This window comes from Eptatretus burgeri, chromosome 1 (assembly GCF_056783735.1).
Source record: "Eptatretus burgeri isolate ZD-2024b chromosome 1, Ebu_testis_v1, whole genome shotgun sequence".
NCBI classification, from domain to species: Eukaryota; Metazoa; Chordata; class Myxini; order Myxiniformes; family Myxinidae; genus Eptatretus; species Eptatretus burgeri.
In genome coordinates this window covers 22,236,649-22,255,458 of record NC_140961.1, presented here as the reverse complement: position 1 = coordinate 22,255,458, position 18,810 = coordinate 22,236,649, and the positions used below count along the sequence as shown (strand labels likewise).

At 46.1% G+C, this 18,810-nt stretch overlaps 1 protein-coding gene across 2 annotated transcripts in view; it reads right to left on the bottom strand.

Annotated features, from left to right (window-relative positions):
- Positions 1–10,962, bottom strand: part of NPM3 (nucleophosmin/nucleoplasmin 3) — a 31,488-nt gene extending 20,526 nt beyond the window's left edge. For both annotated transcript variants that reach the window (XM_085874682.1, XM_085874692.1), the window contains exons 1-5: positions 10,792–10,962; positions 7,550–7,632; positions 7,132–7,251; positions 6,885–6,972; positions 6,615–6,733 (exon numbers count right to left, since the gene is read on the bottom strand). In XM_085874682.1, the coding sequence (XP_085730808.1) occupies positions 6,615–6,733; positions 6,885–6,972; positions 7,132–7,251; positions 7,550–7,632; positions 10,792–10,828 (447 nt within the window). In that variant the 5' untranslated portion in view covers positions 10,829–10,962. The remainder of the gene's footprint in view (positions 1–6,614; positions 6,734–6,884; positions 6,973–7,131; positions 7,252–7,549; positions 7,633–10,791) is intronic.
- Positions 10,963–18,810: the final 7,848 nt, after the last annotated feature.

Sequence of the window (18,810 nt, the reverse complement as noted above, 5' to 3'; positions counted from 1 at the left end):
CAGGGAAGGCAAAAATATTATTGGATTGAAACAAAGCTTAGATATCCAAGAGATGCAATGCCACCATTCACAAGGAACACGAGTGTCCACACACACACACACACACACACACACACACACACACACACACACACACACACACACACACACACACACACACACACACACACACACACACACACACACACACACACACACACACACACACACATACACCAACAATGCCAGCTGCAAAGTGGGCATCCTCTGTTGTTCCAACTCTTTCTGAGGAAAAATCAGAATTACTGAGCCTGCAAAGTATTTGTCTGCGTCTCTCAATGGTGTACTGCTCTCCACAATGTACAGGGGCCACAGCATACACCACACCCCGCCCCTCCCCTCCCCCAGCCCCTCTGGCCACTAACTGCACTCTTCCCTCCAGGGCTTTAAGCAAATGATGCACCACCATATCACACCCAACCTACAATCTTTTCTACTTCCATCAACCCCACCAAACTCAACCCACCTACTTGGAGGTTAATGCATTTCTTCTTCCTCCTTTGTTCATTTCCTTGGTGGTTGTGTCAAACTGTGACCCCCATTGGCCCAATGTCAGTGCATTGCTTTTTTGCATGCTTACCTTTCTTCCACAAGCCTTTGATGTCGTATGCAGAAAAACCCAAAAAAACTTCAGACATTTTCTTTTCATTTCCATACAATGTACTTGCACAATATGTGAAACATTAAAGTAAAGTCTTCTAGCTTTGGACAGAGGTTTCTACATACACTGCACCGGCAAATCTCAAGCGCCCCCTGGGGGTGACGCGACAGAGGAACAATTTACACACACTGGTTAACGGTGCTGTCATTAATTAACAAGCCGAGACCATTTGTGGCGGTGGAATGCTCATTACCTCCAACACCAAAGGTGGATGGAGGTCATGTTTTCATACCTGTCTGTCTGCGAGTAGGATATCTCAAAACGTTGTGGACGGATTCAGACGAAAGTTGGTGGGCAGGTTGGGTGTGTGACAAGGACGAATTATTATATTTTGGTGAATATCCAGATCTGGAAACTAGAATTTTTAAAGTGATTCTTTACTATTGAGAGATGGGGCCAAAAACTATACATCAACATGTTGTGGATGGATTGGACTAACTTGGTGAATGAGTTGGTTAGGAGACAAGACCAAGCCAATTTGATTTTGGTTCAGGTCCAAATGCAGATCCAGCCTATCAGTGGGATATAAAATGTACACTGTTCAGCTTGGCGGGGGCATGCGCTCGACCGACTGCAGTTCTTTTTTTTTTGTATACCTTGTCGAGGCTTGTATGAGAGCTAACACACAACTCACAGCAAGGGGGCATGAGACAAGAGGGGCGGGAGTGGAAGGGACAAAACAGTGGGGAACAGACACATGAGGTGAACTGTGGAAGGGAGAGGGATGGGGATGGGACGGGGAACATGGCGAAGAGAAGATGGACATTTACAGGGACTTTCAGGAAGGAAAGCAGGGGAATTGAAGGAAGTGGGCTTGGGTGGATTATCGGGGGTAGAAAAATCGAGGATTTGGATGGGGGAAGATAAGAGGTGGTGGTGAACAGCTGTTTTGAAAGCCTGGATGGAAGAATGGAAAAGAATAGAGTGAGGAAGTTTATTCCAAAGGCGGGAAAAAAAGAGGAATGAAAGAGTGAAGATGAGCAGTGATTCGTGATTTTGGTAGTTTTACCAGAAGGGGGTTGTTGGCGGACCTTGAGCGCCCTGTGGAAATGTGGTGGGGACAAATCGCAGAGAGAGAGAGAGAGAGAGAGAGAGCAGGGGGGCAAGGCTGGAGAGGAGTCAGTAGAAGACAGAAAGACCACCGACCAACCTGCGGTGATTGAGTGAGAGGCCCAAAGACTCAGCTTCATTGCGGGAGATGCCGATGATCTTAAATGTCCTGGTTTCGACAGCGTGAAGCCGAGAAAGGTGGGAGGCAGGAGCACCAGCCCAGAGGGGAGAGCAGTACTCCATCAGGCTACGGACAAAAGCTTTGTAAGTGTTCAGGAGCTCAAGAGGGCCGAGGAAGGACTTTGCACGACGGAGGATTCCCAGTCGGCGACTGGCTTTTGAGGCGAGGTTGGAAATGTGACTTTCCCAAGAAAGGTCATGGCGGATAGTGAGACCCAGAAGCTTGAAAGAAAAGACTTCTTCCAGAGGATTGTTGAGAAAGTGGATGGGGGGGTTTTCTAAACGGTCCTTTCGAAGAGACATAGTGAGAGTGTGAGATTTGTCTGGATTGAAAGACATGTTCCACGTGTTGGACCAGTTTGTGATTTTATCCAGATCTGCAGTGAGCGAAGAAGCTGCTGCTTGCCGGTCTGAGGGATGACAGATGGTACGGCAGAGGGTGGAGTCGTCGGCAAAGAGAAATAGAGGATTTTCCAGAGAGTCGGAGAGATCATTGATGAAAACCAGAAAAAGAACAGGGCCCAGAACGCTACCTTGAGGAACTCCAGCCTGCACAGGAAGAGGGGATGAAAGAACTCCATTTAGGGCCACACGTTGAATGCGACAGGAGAGGAAGTCTGCGAGCCATGAGTGGAGATGGCCTTGAATACCATGGGAAGAGAGTTTGGTGAGTAGGGCAGGGTGCCAGACTGTGTCAAAAGCACGTGATATGTCCAGGGATACGGCTCGGATTTCCTGTCTGGCATTGAGGACCTCCATCCATTGATGGGAGAGCAGAAGCAGCATATCCAGGGTAGAGTGACCTGGTCTGAAACCAAATTGATGATCGGAAATCAAGCCATTGGAGAAGAGGAAGGATTTCATGTCTGAAGCGATGATGGATTCCATAACCTTGCTGATTATTGGGAGAAGGCTGATTGGTCTGTAGTTGCAGGGATCTGTTTTTGCACCTTTTTATGCAGGGCAGTGATGTTAGCAGATTTCCAAGCAGATGGCAGATGACCTTGGGCAAATGAGAGGGTGAATAGAACAGAGAGAGGGTGAGCAAGAGCAGAAGAGCAGGCTTTGAGGACACGTGGGCTGATGCCGTCTGGACCGGTTGCAGAATCTGACTCGAGGTTTGAAAGCAAGCTCTCCACCTTGTCAGGAGAAAAGGATACAGAGTCCAGGGACAGTTGGGTGCGACTGGGTAAAGTGGGTAGAGAAAGTGATGGGTTTAGGACACAAGATTTAGCTGCAAACACCGAGTTTAGACATTCAGCTTTATCACGTGTGGAATCAGCAGTGCGGCCATTTGAGGTAAAGGAAGGGATGGAGGGGGAACATACACCAGAAACAGATTTGATTAAACGCCAGCAGGATTTTGAGGAGGGAGAGAGGTTTGAGAGTTCAGACTTGAGATGAGAAAGATGTTGTTTTCTGGCTCTCCTGAGGGTAGATACACACTTGTTCCGAGCTTTGTGGAAGGAACTGAGATTGCCCTCAGTTGGGTTTGCTTTCCATGAAGCAAAGGCAAGTTGTTTCAGGACAACTGCCTCGCCACAAGCTTCAGTAAACCAAGGGCGGGAGGAAGGGTAGGACAACTGAACACGAGAGAGGATAAATCTGTGCATTAGGGAGAGCAAGTTTCTTTGAAAGAATTCCCCAGGATGAGTTTATGTTTGAGAAAGTAGTGATATAATAGGAGACCAGTCTGTAAGTTTGATGGCTGCTCGGAGACCCTGCCAGTCGGCTTGAGTGAAATGCCAGACTCGACGGCGGTGAGGTGGTTCTCTGATAACAGCCAGAGAGATGTCCACTTTGACAAGGACATGGTCAGAAGAACTGATTGGAGCGAAGGAAGAGCAGCAGATATTGTCAGGGAAATTTGTCAAAATCAGATCCAGAAGAGATGGAGTACCATTGGTTGAGATCCGGGTCGAGAAGTTGACCGATTGAGTCAGTCCTAATGAGTCGCAGAAAGCTTTTGCTGAGGTGCCATGGCAGGTGAGAGAGGTACCCACACCGAGCCAACTGGCGTGATGACAATTGAAGTCACCACATAAGAGGAAGAGAGAGTTCGGATGAGAAGATAGAAGATGGTCCATGTTTTCAGATAGTGAGGTGTAGATGGAGTCATCACTGTTCGGTGGATGGTACAGTAGACATATAAACATGAGGTGGGAGTGGAGGGGAAGCCGAAGCCAGAGGTATTCCTGGGGGTGTGGGTGAGTGAGAGCAGTGCATGGAGAGTGAGGAATAGAGTCTTTGATGAAGAGAGCAACACCTCCACCAGGACGAGGCTCAGGTCTGTCATACCATAAGAGGGAGTAACCGGGGAGAGATACTTGGGAGTCAGACACGTCTTGGGAGAGGAAAGTTTCTGTTGGGCAGATAATGTCTGGTTTGTCAGTGGCAGCCTGTATGGAAAGATCTGAAAGGTTTGAGCGAAGGCCCCGGATATTTGAGGTCCACACTTTTAATGAAGAGGTAGGGGGTAGGGGTTCTTGTCAATACTTGTGCTGTCAAGTACGTCTCAAGGTCCATGGCTCAGGTATGATCCAAATAAAACCACACGCTCAGCACAACTTGCAGGACAGAATAAACCTCTCCATTCATTCTGAGACCTGCCTACCCTGCATACATCCGATCAGTAATGGCAACCTGCTCAAAGCATGATCAGCAGCAATTTAAAAACATCATTACACATTAATCTTCCGTGGCATCACTTTGTCAATGACTGGGAATGACCTCTCCTCAATTCCTGCTCCTTACAAAATAGTGACTCACAGGTCCATTTCTAAATTACTAGGATGGAGGACCCATTGCTTCCCAACAAAAATAAATAAAAATTAACTTTCACCCTTTACAAATTAAAAAAATAAAAATGAAAAATCGTGTGAATAAATTACTGAATATCAGCTGCTTTTTTATTAATATCCTTTTCTCACCTGTGTTGCAAGTAGTGACCTGCTTTGTGATGCTTTAAATGGCGGTGTATAATCTGAAGTGCTGTTTGGTATAGCAATACAAATAAAATGGAAATGTTGGTGGGAAAAAAAAAGAAAAAAAAAGTATTGAATATAGCTCGCATTTAATCGACATGAGAAACAGGATTGAATGAGAAGCGCACTTGGTAGAGCACATACCTCCGCCACATAATGCCTGATCCATGAGAACATATTGGGCCCAAAACAATTTTGAACTAGATCGACATGCATGTAGAAATGCCCAAAAAAATAAAATCTAAAAATTTTTGAAAAAAAAGTTGCAAAATTTTGTTCTGTTTTTTTTTTTGGGGGGGGGGGGGTGGAAATCACTTAAGGCATGTAGAAATGCAAAAACAAAAATTCTAATATTTTTTGAAAATGGCCACCATAGTGGCCATATTGGACTTTGGACCAAGTCCAAAATCTAATGGCATGATCCTTGGACCATAACCTAACCCCCCCACCAAGTTTCGTCGAAATCCGTCAAGGAGTTTTTCCGTAATACTGTTCACAAACAAACAGAAAGGGGTGAAAACAGTAACTTCCGATCTTCGATGGCGGAGGTTAATGAGACATCATATGTGAAGAAGATGAAGGAGGAAGAGTTTTATTTTAAGGAAAATTGAAACCGGCTCACCTCACTCAACTACATCACAACGTTTGCAGACTGGACTCAATTAGTGGCATCCCCAACAGGACAATTGTTGACGGCCGGACAGACGCACACAAGCATGCAGGCAGGGACAGACGCAGGCACACCGAGACTGAGACCGACCGAGCTCCTTTTATATCATTAACCTCCGCCATCGAAGATCGGAGGTTACTGTTTTCACCCCTTTCTGTTCGTTTGTGAACAGTATTACAGAAAAACTCATTGACGGATTTCGACGAAACTTGGTGGGGGGATTAGGTATGGTCCAAGGATCATGCCATTAGATTTTGGACTTCCAAAATCCAATATGGCCGCTACGACGGCCATTTTGAAAAAAAATTGAATTTTTTTTTTTTGCATTTCTACACGTTTTAAGTGATTTCCAACCACCCCCCACCCCCCCCCAAAAGAAATAGAAAAAAAAAATTTTGCAACTTTTTTTTCAACAAAATTTAGATTTTTTTTTTGCATTTCTACATGTTACAAGTGATTTCCAACAAAAAACATGCCAAAATTATAATTGCGGCTGATTTTGGAACTTCAGGTGGATATACCCACGTAAAATCAATTTGTCTCGAGGAATCTAATTATGACGAATGAATTAAGTATGTAAAAGTTAAAAGTAAAAGGGAAAGTTGCAAACTATAACTCTGTAAGCACTGTTGATGTCAAATTGAATGAATAGGATATCAGGTTCACTTGAGTGACCTAGCAGTATTGGCGGCGGAGGTTTTGCACTCTACCGAGTGCTCCCCCTCGAGTCGATAAATGTTTTCACACCATCACAAGTACAACAACAGATTTTCAGTCTTGGGAATGTTCTCGTTGTGAATAAAGTCTTGATTTTATACTCAAACATAAGTGTTTAATCTGAATTACAGCACTTTTTGAGCTAGTTTGCATCTCATTTGTATGTTAGAGAACCTGTCAAGGAGGGCAGGTTTGTTGTGTTTCTCAATTTAATGAGACATTGGGGCAAAAACAAACAAGCAAACCCCAAAAAGCTTAAATATCAAAATTACACAAAGTTGTGGTTAGATAATTAACAACTCAAACAGCTCACCATGGAAACCATTGGTTGGGACTTTGGGGTAACCCTTGCACGTTTCTTTGATGGAACAATAGGAGTTTCATCAATATCATCCTCGTCGTCGTCATCGATGTCAGACATGGCCTCCAGATCTGACACACGTATTGGCATGTTAGCTACATCATACCTAAAGGCCAAGACATCCAAGAGGCACAACAAAAACACAACCACTTAATCAAAACAGACGACAAAATTATTATTCCACAGCCCGTGACATCATCCACCTTTTTCCTTACAACTCACAATGCTGCCCAGAAATGTAAATGGGACCAGAGCCAGCCTTGAGCTTGAAAGTCACTGGAGGTTCCACATCGAGGCCAGACAACGCAAGCTGAGAAAGGAAGAAAAAAGAAAACGGGACGGAATGGATTTAAGAGAAGAGGAGGGGGTGTATGGAGGAGAGTGAAGTAATGTCCCCCAAAAATAAAACTAAAAAAATATATAAACACGAGAGAAAAGGAAGTTGAAATGTGGCATCATAAGGAAATACCGATGGCTGTACGGAGGGTTTCAACGTGGCAATTGTAGCAACAACGTCTCTCCCTTGGCTGTCGAGAGATTGAACTTCCACAGAGTGCATCTCGTCAGTAGCATCTCCACCAAGACATACCTGGTTAAGAACATACACACATGAAGTTAGGAATTCATAATCCAAAGATACAAACAAAAAGTGTAATTACCAGGAACTCTCGTCATCGTTACAACGAATGGAACTTGTTGCGGACAATCGAGGACATCAAACCCAACAGCACGTTAGTTGCAGGTTCTTCTGGACTATTTGGAGTACAATACATTTTTGAAGCCATGACCAGTCCGTACAACGTATCTGTTCGTTCTAACGTGAAACCAGTGTATTGTAGCCATGCCAACAGCATGAACCAATAAAAGAGAGCCATGGATGTACCTACCGAACGGAGCACCAGCATGTGATCGGCACCATCATCCTCCGCTTCAAACGTAAACTCCTTTTTAGTCGACTTCAGCTCACAGCCTACCAATCAAAACGCACACAGATTGAGCAGGGGGTTAAGCCCCAATAAGCTTCCCATCATGGCACAAACACCTGGTGAATACAAGGCATCAATTGAAATTATGGACAAATGATCACTTGGGATAAGTTTACGTTCGAGCAAAGGATTAAAAAAAACGAGGTGGATGAGCTGGGTATTTGGGTAGGTGACAAGAACAAGCTGATTAGATTTTGGTTCAGGTCCGGATTCAGATCAGACCAATCGGTGGGGCCCAAAACGTGGCCTGTTAAGCCTGGTGGAGGTATGCGCTCGATTATCAAGTGCCGTTATAGTTTCACTATTTCTTTTGATCTGGATGCCAATGGTGTCATCATCCAGGAAATTATTTTGAGGAGAGTTTACATGGGGAACCCTCATAACAAAACATCTCAGACAAGTTGCTTCCCTAATTCCCCTAATACCCCATTTAATATTCCCTTCTCTTTCATCTCCACTCAAAGCCTGCTATCCTGTTGTCCTTCACTTTTGGAGTTATCTGCCCATTTATTTTGCAAGCCAACATGGCAGAATTTTTTCCTTATCCTCTCTCTCCTATCTCTGCTCCTTCCCTTCTATTCTATCCCAATACTCTGATATCCTCCCATCTTCCTCACCTTATCTCCAAAACTCTGCTCACATCCTTTCCTTCTCCGACCATCATATATCATACATTCTCTTCTTTTCCTCAATTTACTCCCTATACGTACACAGGGAAGAAAGATACTGCACCTCAAATTCCAATTTTGTTTCGTCTCTGGAGCCTTTAAAAATCAATTATATATTTGAACACTGCATAACACAAATCACCTGGATGGCACACCCCAAAACTTCCAACTCAGCAAAATATTCTCCCATATGAACCAATTAAATTTATGGAAGTTGTGTGTCTGTCTGTGAGCATGATATCTCAAAAAGTTATGGACGCATTGGACGAAACTTGGGGAACAGGTTGCGTATGTGACAAGGATGAATCGATTCGACTTTGGTGAAGATCCGGAAACAAGAATTCTTAAAACTATTCTTCACCGTTGAGAGAGAGGACCAAAAACGATACATAGCATGATATGACAAAACTTTCTGGGTGAGTTGGGAAGGTGACGAGAACAAGCGGATAAGATTTTCATTCAGATCCAACCCATCAGTGGGACACAAAATGTAAACTGTTCAGCCTGGTGGACGTATGAGCTCGACCAACTGCCATTCTCGTTTATTACCTCCGCCACCGAAGGTGGAAGGAGGTTATGTTTTCACCCAGGTATGCCTGTGTGCAGGATGTGTCAAAAAGTTGTGGACAGATTTGGATGAAACTTGGTGGACACGTTGGGTGTGTCGCAAGGACGAACGGATTCGATTTTGGTGAAGATCTGAATCGGGATCTGGATACAAGAATTTTTTAATTAAAAAGTGATTCTTCACCATTGAGAGGACCAAAAACGATATGAAGAATATTTCAAAAATGGATTGGGCCGACATGAGTGCAGCATTTCCACCAGCCTTGAGAAGTTCGGCATGGATGCCACAGATCCCTAGAGCTTTACTCCCATTTAAACCGGTTCACCGCAGCCTGCGTTTCCACAAGCGAAGGTGGACCACAGTTGATTGGAGGGTCAGCAATGGGGATTGTAACACCCCTGATGTCCAACTCGACAGTTGGTGGATCAGCCTGGTACAACCGCTCAGAGTAACCGGCCCAGCGGGCCTTCACTTCGGACTCTACCGTCAAGAGCCCACCACCCTCTGCTCGAACTGCAGTACACTGAGGGATGGGCTTGGAGGAACGCAATACACGAATTCCCCTGTAAGCAGGAGTCATTTCGACCGGATTTTAGCTCGCCTGTTCGAAGAACAGAGAGCTATAGCGATACCCCCGGCGTGAGCGTGAAAATGTTAAAGTTTTTGGTGCAAGTTATTTAGAAGCTTGCCATTCATTTAATATGTGGACGAGGATGCTGATATTTGGCATGGAGGTTCCTTTGAGGTATACTATTTGTGTAGTGAAGTTGAAATAAAAAAAAATAATTTCAAATGTTTGAAATTTTTGACCTGTTTTGAACTTAACTTTTTTGTAGCACATCAACGTGAAAGTTTTTGGTGCAAGTTATTTTTTAGAAGCTTGCCATTCATTTACTATGTGTACTAGGATGCTGATATTTGCATGGAGGTTCCTTTGGGGTATACTATTGGTGTAGTTAAATTGAAATTAACAAATGATTTAAAAAATATTTTTTATTTCAACCTAAGATGGTGTCAAAGCCACCCAATGCTCGCCCGTTTATACGAGACACCTGCCATTAATTTAATATGTGTACTAGTTTACTGATTACAATATACAAATACATATATTGCTTTAAAATTATTTGGATCAGACTTCACTGCAATGCTTTATAAAAAATATTATTAGACTAGTCTTTTAAAAACGATAAATGTATAAACCGGCGAGCATTGGGTGGCTTTGACACCAACTCTCTGGTGAAACTCGTATTTATATATTACGTACACAAAATGGCGGAAATTTTTGAATCCGACACCTTGTTCTCCTCCTCTTGCCTGCAACATGTGTGGCCAGGTCCTCCTTTTCTCAAATAGCCCTTCCCGACAAATTGGGTCGACTTTACCAAATGCTAAATCACTAACCTCTAACCACGTGGTGCAACCACGTGGCTCCAGGACTAATCTAAAAAAAAAAAAGCACGTGGTGAAACTCATCACGCCACGATCAACATCTTAAATAACGGATTATGATCTCAAGTTACAATACAAATATAGACGTTTCTTTAAAGTCAAATTACATCCACACACACACACACAAACAAACAAACAAACGCAACACCACGTTTTTGGGTCCCCCCCTCCCCCCATTCTTCCATGGATTGGTCATTTTATTTAATACAATGCAGAACAATTGTTTAAAAAAAAATAAAATTAAAATCCATTTACAAGCGTCGTTTCCCTTTTGTAATAAACAGAGGAAGAGCGAGTAAAACGTCCATCCTAACTGCAGGCTCCACGTACAAGGAGCACGTGCTCCAGACGAAGAGTGGTGCATTGGCCAAAGCCGAGGCCTACGTCACAGAAATAGCATACTACTACACAATAAAAATAAATAAAAACATCCATTCAGATACTTGCGGATATATTACCGAAAAGAAAAGATTGCGGCCTGCTCGTCTCTGCCATAACTGAAATGGTATTTGTCTTGTAAAGGGGACGTGAGACTGACTGACCAAGACTTCAAGCACAACGTGGCTTCCAGAACAAACCGCTAGCCTGACGTCACTTCCTTTACACTTTTCAATAAAACCTCATGGCGATTGTCCATTTCCAAAGAAATGTATATGTTTAGAAGATATATATATATATATATATATGGATTGAACATTGGCACTTATTGAATAAAACATTATTTGTACAACCAGCAATAAGGCAAGCATATATAATTATTGAGCTAATAATGTTTTCACTACCGCAAACTATACCGCCATGGCAATCAAACGATGTAGACTCGGTCAAACAAGGATGCACTGACACGAAACCATTTCGAGATTTGGAGAAATAAGCACAAAAAATCCTGATTGGAGGAAGAAAATGCACACAAACCGCAAAAGGAGAAATCGAAAAAAAATTATATTTAATACAGGTATAGTTCATGTTGTCGGACCCAGTTCTCATCACTGTGTACTAAGCCTGGTGTTGGCTCAGTGGTTAGGGTGGCGGCTTGGGATCCCAGGGTCCTGAGTTCAAGCCCCGTCGGCCGCTAAATTAATACTAGGTGGGGTTGACTCAGCCCGTCATCCTTCCGAGGTCGGCGAAATGAGTTCCAGTTCCAGTGTGTGTACTGGTTGAGGGGCACTGCATCAGCGACCCAGTCACGCTTCAAGAAATGATAGCAACCCCGGCAGCAAAGCTGCCATACGACCACCACCACCACCACCACTGTGTAACTGGTCCAATGGATGGCAGATATTCCTGTAGATTTCCCTGTCTTCCAACGTCATTGTGGTTGAGCAACGAAAGCCTGTTTTTCACTTTGTCAAATTTAACAACGAACGGATTTTAAACTAATTTGAGGAAATCAACTGCAACACGTGATCGAGAATGGACGAATTGAGGAAACAGAGGAAAATCGATTTCACAAACAATCCTCAAATACAAAAATTACAATAAGAAGAGGAAAAAGAGAAATCAGAGATTGCAGACTCTCACCAGGACTTGCTTTGTGTGGTGTATTGTGTGGTGTTTGTGTACTGCTGTTACGTCATTGATAATAGACATAATTAGAATTGCCACTTTGTAACTGCTCACAGTGATGACCGGGTACCATAGACGTCCCGCTTTGATCGGACACTTGGCCCTGACCCATGACATTATTATTATTATCTATATATTAATACTGAAGGGCCGATTTTGTGCTCCTCCTCGCGGTCGCGTCACGTTTTTCTCGGTCTTGTGACCTGGACTGAAAGAAACTTCGTACCCGTAAGAGTGCATCGCACATCGTGGCAAGAGTCAACTTTCAACACTGAGGCAGAATAAACACATTTCGTTGAGACGGGGGGCGAGGAGTGAAGAGGCGGGGGCGGGGGATGAAGAGACGGGGGCAGGGAGTGAAGAGGCGGGGGACAAGGTAAGCAAATTTTTTTGGGGGGGTAAGCAAATTGAAAGTGGGAGACGGGGGGGGGAATGGGGCGGGGGATGAGTGGGCGGTGGCTGGATTGAATTAGGTGGGGTTGAGTGTGAGGGGGTGGACAGAGGGGCGGGGGCCCGGGGGCGAGTGGGGCGGAGAATCAAGAGATGGGGGACGGGGAATCAAGATTCGGGGGTGCAGGGGAGTGAAGAGGCGGGGCAGGGGTAATGAAATTTTTAGGCGGGGGTAAGCAAATTGAAGGCGGGAGGGGGGGGATGGGGGCAGGGGCGGGGGATGAGTAGGCAGGGACAAGCACGCCCTGTCCAGTCCATGTCCCTCGAGTGTGGGTGAGCATGTGAGGGTGGTTCAATGAACGGAATCTGTCTGTGACGCGGTTTCGGCTAGTTATGATTATTATTATTATTATGAACCTCCACCATTGAAGATGGACAGAGGTTACTGTTTTCACCCCTGTCTGTTTGTTTGTTCTTTGTTTGTTTGTGAACAGTATTACGGAAAAACTCCTCAACGGATTTCGACGAAACTTGGTGGGGGGTTTGGTATGGTCCGAGGATCATGCCATTAGATTTTGGACTTGGTCCAAAGTCCAATATGGCCGCTATGGTGGCCATTTTGAAAAAATATTTGAATTTTTGTTTTTGCATTTCTACATGTTTTAAGTGATTTCCACCCCCCCCAAAAAAAAATTGTTAGAGAAAAAAACCCAGAAACTTTGTAACTGTTTTTTCAAAAAAATTTAGATTTTTTTGGGGGCATTTCTACATGCGCGTCGATCTAGTTTAGTTTATTCAATCGTGGTTCAGTAGAGTCTGATCCGTTTTGACCGACAATGAATAGGACATCAGGTTCACTTAAGTGACCCAGCAGTATTGGCGGAGGAGGTTTTGCACTCTACCGAGTGCTCCCCCTCCAGTTCAATTGAATTTAGAATGGGATTAAAATAAATTCAATTCAAACCAAATGGAAGACCAAATAGGTACAGTCCTGTATTGGAGTAATTAGAAGGAACCCAAACAAGTAAAAAGAAAAGATGAAGTCATCAGCAGGAACCTGAATTGGATTCACATTTCAGCTGCTACTCCTCTACCCTCAAACCCATCCAGGCACAGGCAAGTGAGACTTATTCAAAAAAAAATCTATCGATATTGTTGCGGTTCTTGGAAACACAAGCATGCAACAGATAGTGTCCCAAGACAGTTATTCCATTATTATACATGTCGATAGTCCCTTTCCTTTTGTTTAGCGGAAAAACAAGGGAGTGCGTTGCCATGATCTAATAGCTTGGTCTGCTTAAATCATTTTCTTTTTCATTTCGTCCCTACTCTTCTTTTCGTCTGATTATTCTTGAGGTAAATCAGCCACGTGCGGCTTCGCTGTGAGGTGGGCCCTCATTGAGGCCAGCGCGTGCAGCGCTGCTGTGAGGAAACTGCAGCAGAGAGATCCTTGTTCCCCGGCGAGCCCTAAACCCAATGTGTGCAGCGAGTCATATAGTGCACTTAGCAGTGCGGGATTATCGACTCGAGCTTCCGATGATCTGGGGAAGATTGCCGGTTACATTAAAAAGGCATGCGAATGAATACCTCTTAAGAGGCTGCACGAATGGTGTTTTCACAACACAGGAAACACAGCCAGCACGACACCCATGCTGCATGAAACGCGTACGGAGGCCGATAAAGAAGACTCCACGCCATGTTCAGTGGGATACGAGTGTGCGGAGTAGAAGCAGCTTGTTCCTTTTCAACCTCAATATCTGACACGTATTGGTGCTCGCCCCGGGCACACGCTTGTGGAGTCGTGCGAACGCGAGCTCTGCCCACGTGCGTAATGGCCGAACCACGCGCGCTGTATGGAACGTGCTCGAAGGCAGACACATATGCCACTCATGAAACATGCATGAATTTATCCATAATGATGTACCTTCAGTCCTCGCTGGCAGCAGCAGATTCCCCACATATGGTGAACGTCTTCTCCTCTCTACGGCCAGCGAAGCTGCGATCGAGCCGGGGAATGTACAGTGCGGGCCGCGCGGAGCGAGCGCATTGATCGGCACTGGTCGGACACCCGAGTGGGCAAGCGGGACCCTCGGCCGGTTGCCAGGGCACGGCCCGGGGGTTTTTGCAGGACGATTCGCGTGCCAATTTTGGTGTGGGCGATGTGTCATGTCGTGGCGTCGGAGAGGAGTATTGCGTTGTCTGGGATGGCCTTGCCGGAAACAAAGTGAGGCGGATTCCGGCCAAATTTTGCGGGCCACGTAAGGGGTCGGGGCCAATCAGAGCACCCGATTCAGGTGAGGACGCTTCAATTTGGGGTGGCCCCTCCCCCCGCGCTGCAAGTCCTATAAAGGTCGGAGCAGTCCCTCTGCCCTCTTTTTCTCTCTTTCGCTCACTCGATCTGGCCTCGCCCTCGTCCCTCGGCACGACCTGCCTCCTGCTGTCTGGACTCCGCCTCCTCATCACTGCTCACATGACGTCGACCCCAGCCACCGACCTGGTCCCGCCTACCACTCTGTCCTCGCACTCTGGACTCCGCCCCTTCTCCACTCAAGCCCCTCCTTCCCGAACACGGTCTCCACATGCTCTGCTGAAGCCAGAGACGACGTGCCAACTGGCGGGTGCCGCACAACGGAGCACGCCCCCCCCCCCCCGGCGAAACGTATTGGTGGCACGTCGTGCTGTCAAGCACAAAGGTACCAAGAATGTAGACTCAACTCCTTTCCCTTCCTGGTTTAAAAACTTCCTCTTCATTGGGGTTTGTGTGTGTGTGTGTGTGTGTGTGTGTGTGTGTGTGTGTGTGTGTGTGTGTGTGTGTGTGTGTGTGTGTGTGTGTGTGTGTGTGTGTGTGTGTGTGTGTGTGTGTCCTGGCACCTGCCTGCTGAAGTGAGACTGCAGAAGATCGTTATCATTATTATTGTTATTATTTTCGCTTTAAGTCTGCTCTGTGTCCCCTTTTGTAAGTTGCCTGTTTATTTGTTGTACCACACCTCTCTCCCCTATCTCTGCACAACACCCCCAATAAATCCTGATCGTACCAGATACCTTTCCTCGCCCATTGTAATAAATCATTATTAGAAATGTTTCCTGCTCATTTTTGTGGTTTCTTTCATTGATCCAACATGGTCCGAATCCTAGCTGAGCTGGGACTTTATTCCCAACGATCCGTTAGTTTCTTCCCAACTCAATTCACTTCGCCAGCAGTTAATTAAAATATACAGGGGGCTGCAAAAGTAGGTATACAGTAATGAAAAACTAAACAAATTTTGTTGATTATACAATAAAAGATGTATTATAGAAAAAATTACGAAAATAAAAATATTAAAAATGGTCATCATGATTTGAATGAATTAAATGAATTCTAGTATTAAATGAATCCTCGCATTAAATGAATTCTCGTATTAAATGAATTCTAGTATTAAATGAATCCTAGCACCACTATTATAACACTGGTAATACTGGTATAATCCTTACTGTGTAGCTACTTTTGCAGCCCCCTGTATTCCTGCTTGGGACATTGTGTGTGAGATAAGGAAGGTTTAACCATGAGTGATTCAAGGGAGCATTGCGTTGCAGAATCTGGGAGGAAAACCTCTGATCTTGCTTATCTGTTTGATATATATCGCCAGGACATAAGCCAGCTGGTAATCCAGCTGGTCCTGGGATGAAAGAAGGAATTTTGCATTGTTATTTGCTGGAGATAAAATTACGTATATATGGTGGCAGGATTTGCACTCCAGCCACCGTAAAACGCTTCATTCCGCAAAACGCAAAAACGCAAAAAAATCTGAAAACCCACTCCGTGGGAGTACCTCCTGTGCAGCTTCCCTTCGCAGGGCAGCTCACCGGATGATGGGATTGGGGCAAAGCCTTCGGGACCCCCAATCTTTGATAGGAGGGAAACCACGGGGTAACATCCCTGGGTCAGATTGCGGGAGAGTGTGTCGGAGTGGTGCTGAGGTGTCGTCCACCAGACGGCGGTCTCCTTGGGTTAACCTGAGGCGGTCCCTTCGGGTGGGTGCCTGGAATGTCCTATCCCTAAGAGAGGATGATCACCTGTCTCTGTTATCATCTGAGCTCAAGCGTTTGGACATCGCACTTGCAGCTCTCTCTGAGGTTCGGAGACCGGATTGCGGCGAGATAATGGTGGGTGGTTACACCTACTATTGGTCTGGTCGCTCTGATGGTTACCATACCCAAGGAGTTGCTGTAGCTGTGTCCAATAAGCTGACCCCAATGATAATTGAGGTAACACCGGTCAACGAGCGTATTATGAGATTAAGGATTCGTCACTCCTTAGGTGTCATTTCCCTGGTCTCTATTTATGCTCCGACTGAGGCGAGTGATGTTACCGTGAAGGACACATTCTACGCCACACTCGAGTCTGTGGTTGATCAGTGCCCCAGACGAGATACACTTCTAGTCTTGGGGGATTTCAATGCATCGACTGGAACTGATAGGGATGGTTATGAGGTGTGTGTTGGTCCCCATGGGTCAGGAACTATGAACCAGAATAGCACTAAGTTCCTTGACTTTGCAAGAAGTCATGGATTTAGGGTGGCTGGTTCATGGTTTCAGCGCCCGCAAGCTCATCGCTGGACTTGGTATTCCAACGCTGGCGGTGTGGCAAAGGAGATTGACCATGTCCTCATTGACGGTCGCTGGAGGATGATCCAGAACTGCAGGGTCTACCGGAGTGCTCAGTTCCTCAATACTGACCACAGGCTTGTTGTAGCAACTCTAAAGCTGCACCTTAAATCCTGGAGAATGGTACCATCCCAGCCTAGGCTGGATGTTGCCAAGCTCAGGGATGAGAGAGTAGCTGAGGAGTTTGCGAACAGGCTGAGTGGACACTTGGGGGGTCTGGGTGCTTTGGGGGGTCCTGAAGAGTTGTGGAACACCTTCAAGACCACCGTGCCTGATGTTGCCGGTGGATGCCTTGGAGTTCACCGCAGGGCAAAGAAGAATTTTGTCTCTCAAGGGACACTGGATACCATTGACCAGAGTCGCAGGGCCAGGCTGAATGGCAGAGCCGAGCTGTTCAGGGAGCTGAGGCGTAAAACTGTACGTGCACTGAGGGTGGACAAGGAGGCCTATGTGCGAGGAATCTGTGAGGGGTAGAGCATCACCTGTGGACAGGTGATTCTCATCCCGCTTACAGGGAATTCGCGCATTACGTTCATCCAAGCCCATCCCTCGGAGCACTGCAGTTCGAGCAGAGAGTGGTAGGCTCTTGACAGAGGAGTCTGAAGTGAAGGCCCGCTGGGCCGGTTACTTCGAGCGGTTGTACCAGGCTGATCCCCCAGCTGTCGAGTTGGACGTCAAGGGTGTTACAATCCCTGTTGCTGACCCTCGATCAACTGTGGTCCACCATCGCTTGTGGAAACACGGGCTGCGGTGAACCAGTTGAAACGGGGCAAAGCTCCAGGGATCTGTGGCATCCATGCCGAACTTCTCAAGGCTGGTGGAAATGCTGCACTCGCTGTTGCATGCAGTTTTGTGCTCTGCCTGGAACACAGGCATCGTCCCAACTGACTGGAAGAGGGCCTTGTTGTCCCTCTCTGGAAAGGGAAGGGTGATCGCCAAGACTGCAACAACTACCGAGGGGTGACGCTGCTCTCAGTGCCGGGCAAGGTCTTTGCTCGGATAATTCTTGATAGGGTTCGCCACCATCTGCTTGAGCACCAGCGTCCAGAGCAGTCAGGCTTTACACCAAAGAGGTCAACGATTGACCGTATCCTTGCACTTCGTGTACTCACCGAACGCAGACGAGAGTTTCGGCAGGGGCTGCTTGCAGCCTATGTTGATCTCTGTAAAGCGTTCGATTCAGTGAATCGGGATGTCCTCTGGAGGATTCTTGGTCTTCGTGGGGTGCCACCGAAACTGATCGATCTGATGTCTGAACTCTACTCTGGTACTGAGAGTGCTGTGAAGTGTGGTGGTACCGCCTCTGACTTATTTCCAGTTGTTACTGGAGTTCGTCAGGATGTGTACTTGCCCCCACACTTTTCAGCACTTGTATGGACTGGATTTTTGGGAGGATGTCGGAGAGATCAGTTGCGGTGCATCGTTTGGCAATGTCAAGATCTCGGACCTTGATTTTGCAGATGATGCAGTCATCTTTGCGGAGACTTTAGACATCCTCTTGGGGGCCTCGAGGTACTGAATGAGGAGTCGGAGCCGTTGGGATTACGGATTTCTTGGGTCAAAACAAAGATCCAGGCTTTCGGTGACATCTTGGATGCTGCTGTCCTGTCTGTGTCTGTTTGTGGTGAGGATGTTGAGGTCGTGGATAGATTCACTTACCTTGGCAGTGATATTCATGTCTCCGCAGGTTGTGAGCCGGAGGTCAATAGACGTCTGGGTCGGGCCTGGGGAGTCATGGATTCACTGGATCATGGGGTGTGGCGCTGCCGGTACCTGTGCGGGAGGACGAAAGTCCGAGTCTTCAGGTCCTTGGTACTTCCAGTCTTGCTCTATGGGTGCGAGACTTGGACTTTGACCAAGGATCTGAGACGGAGACT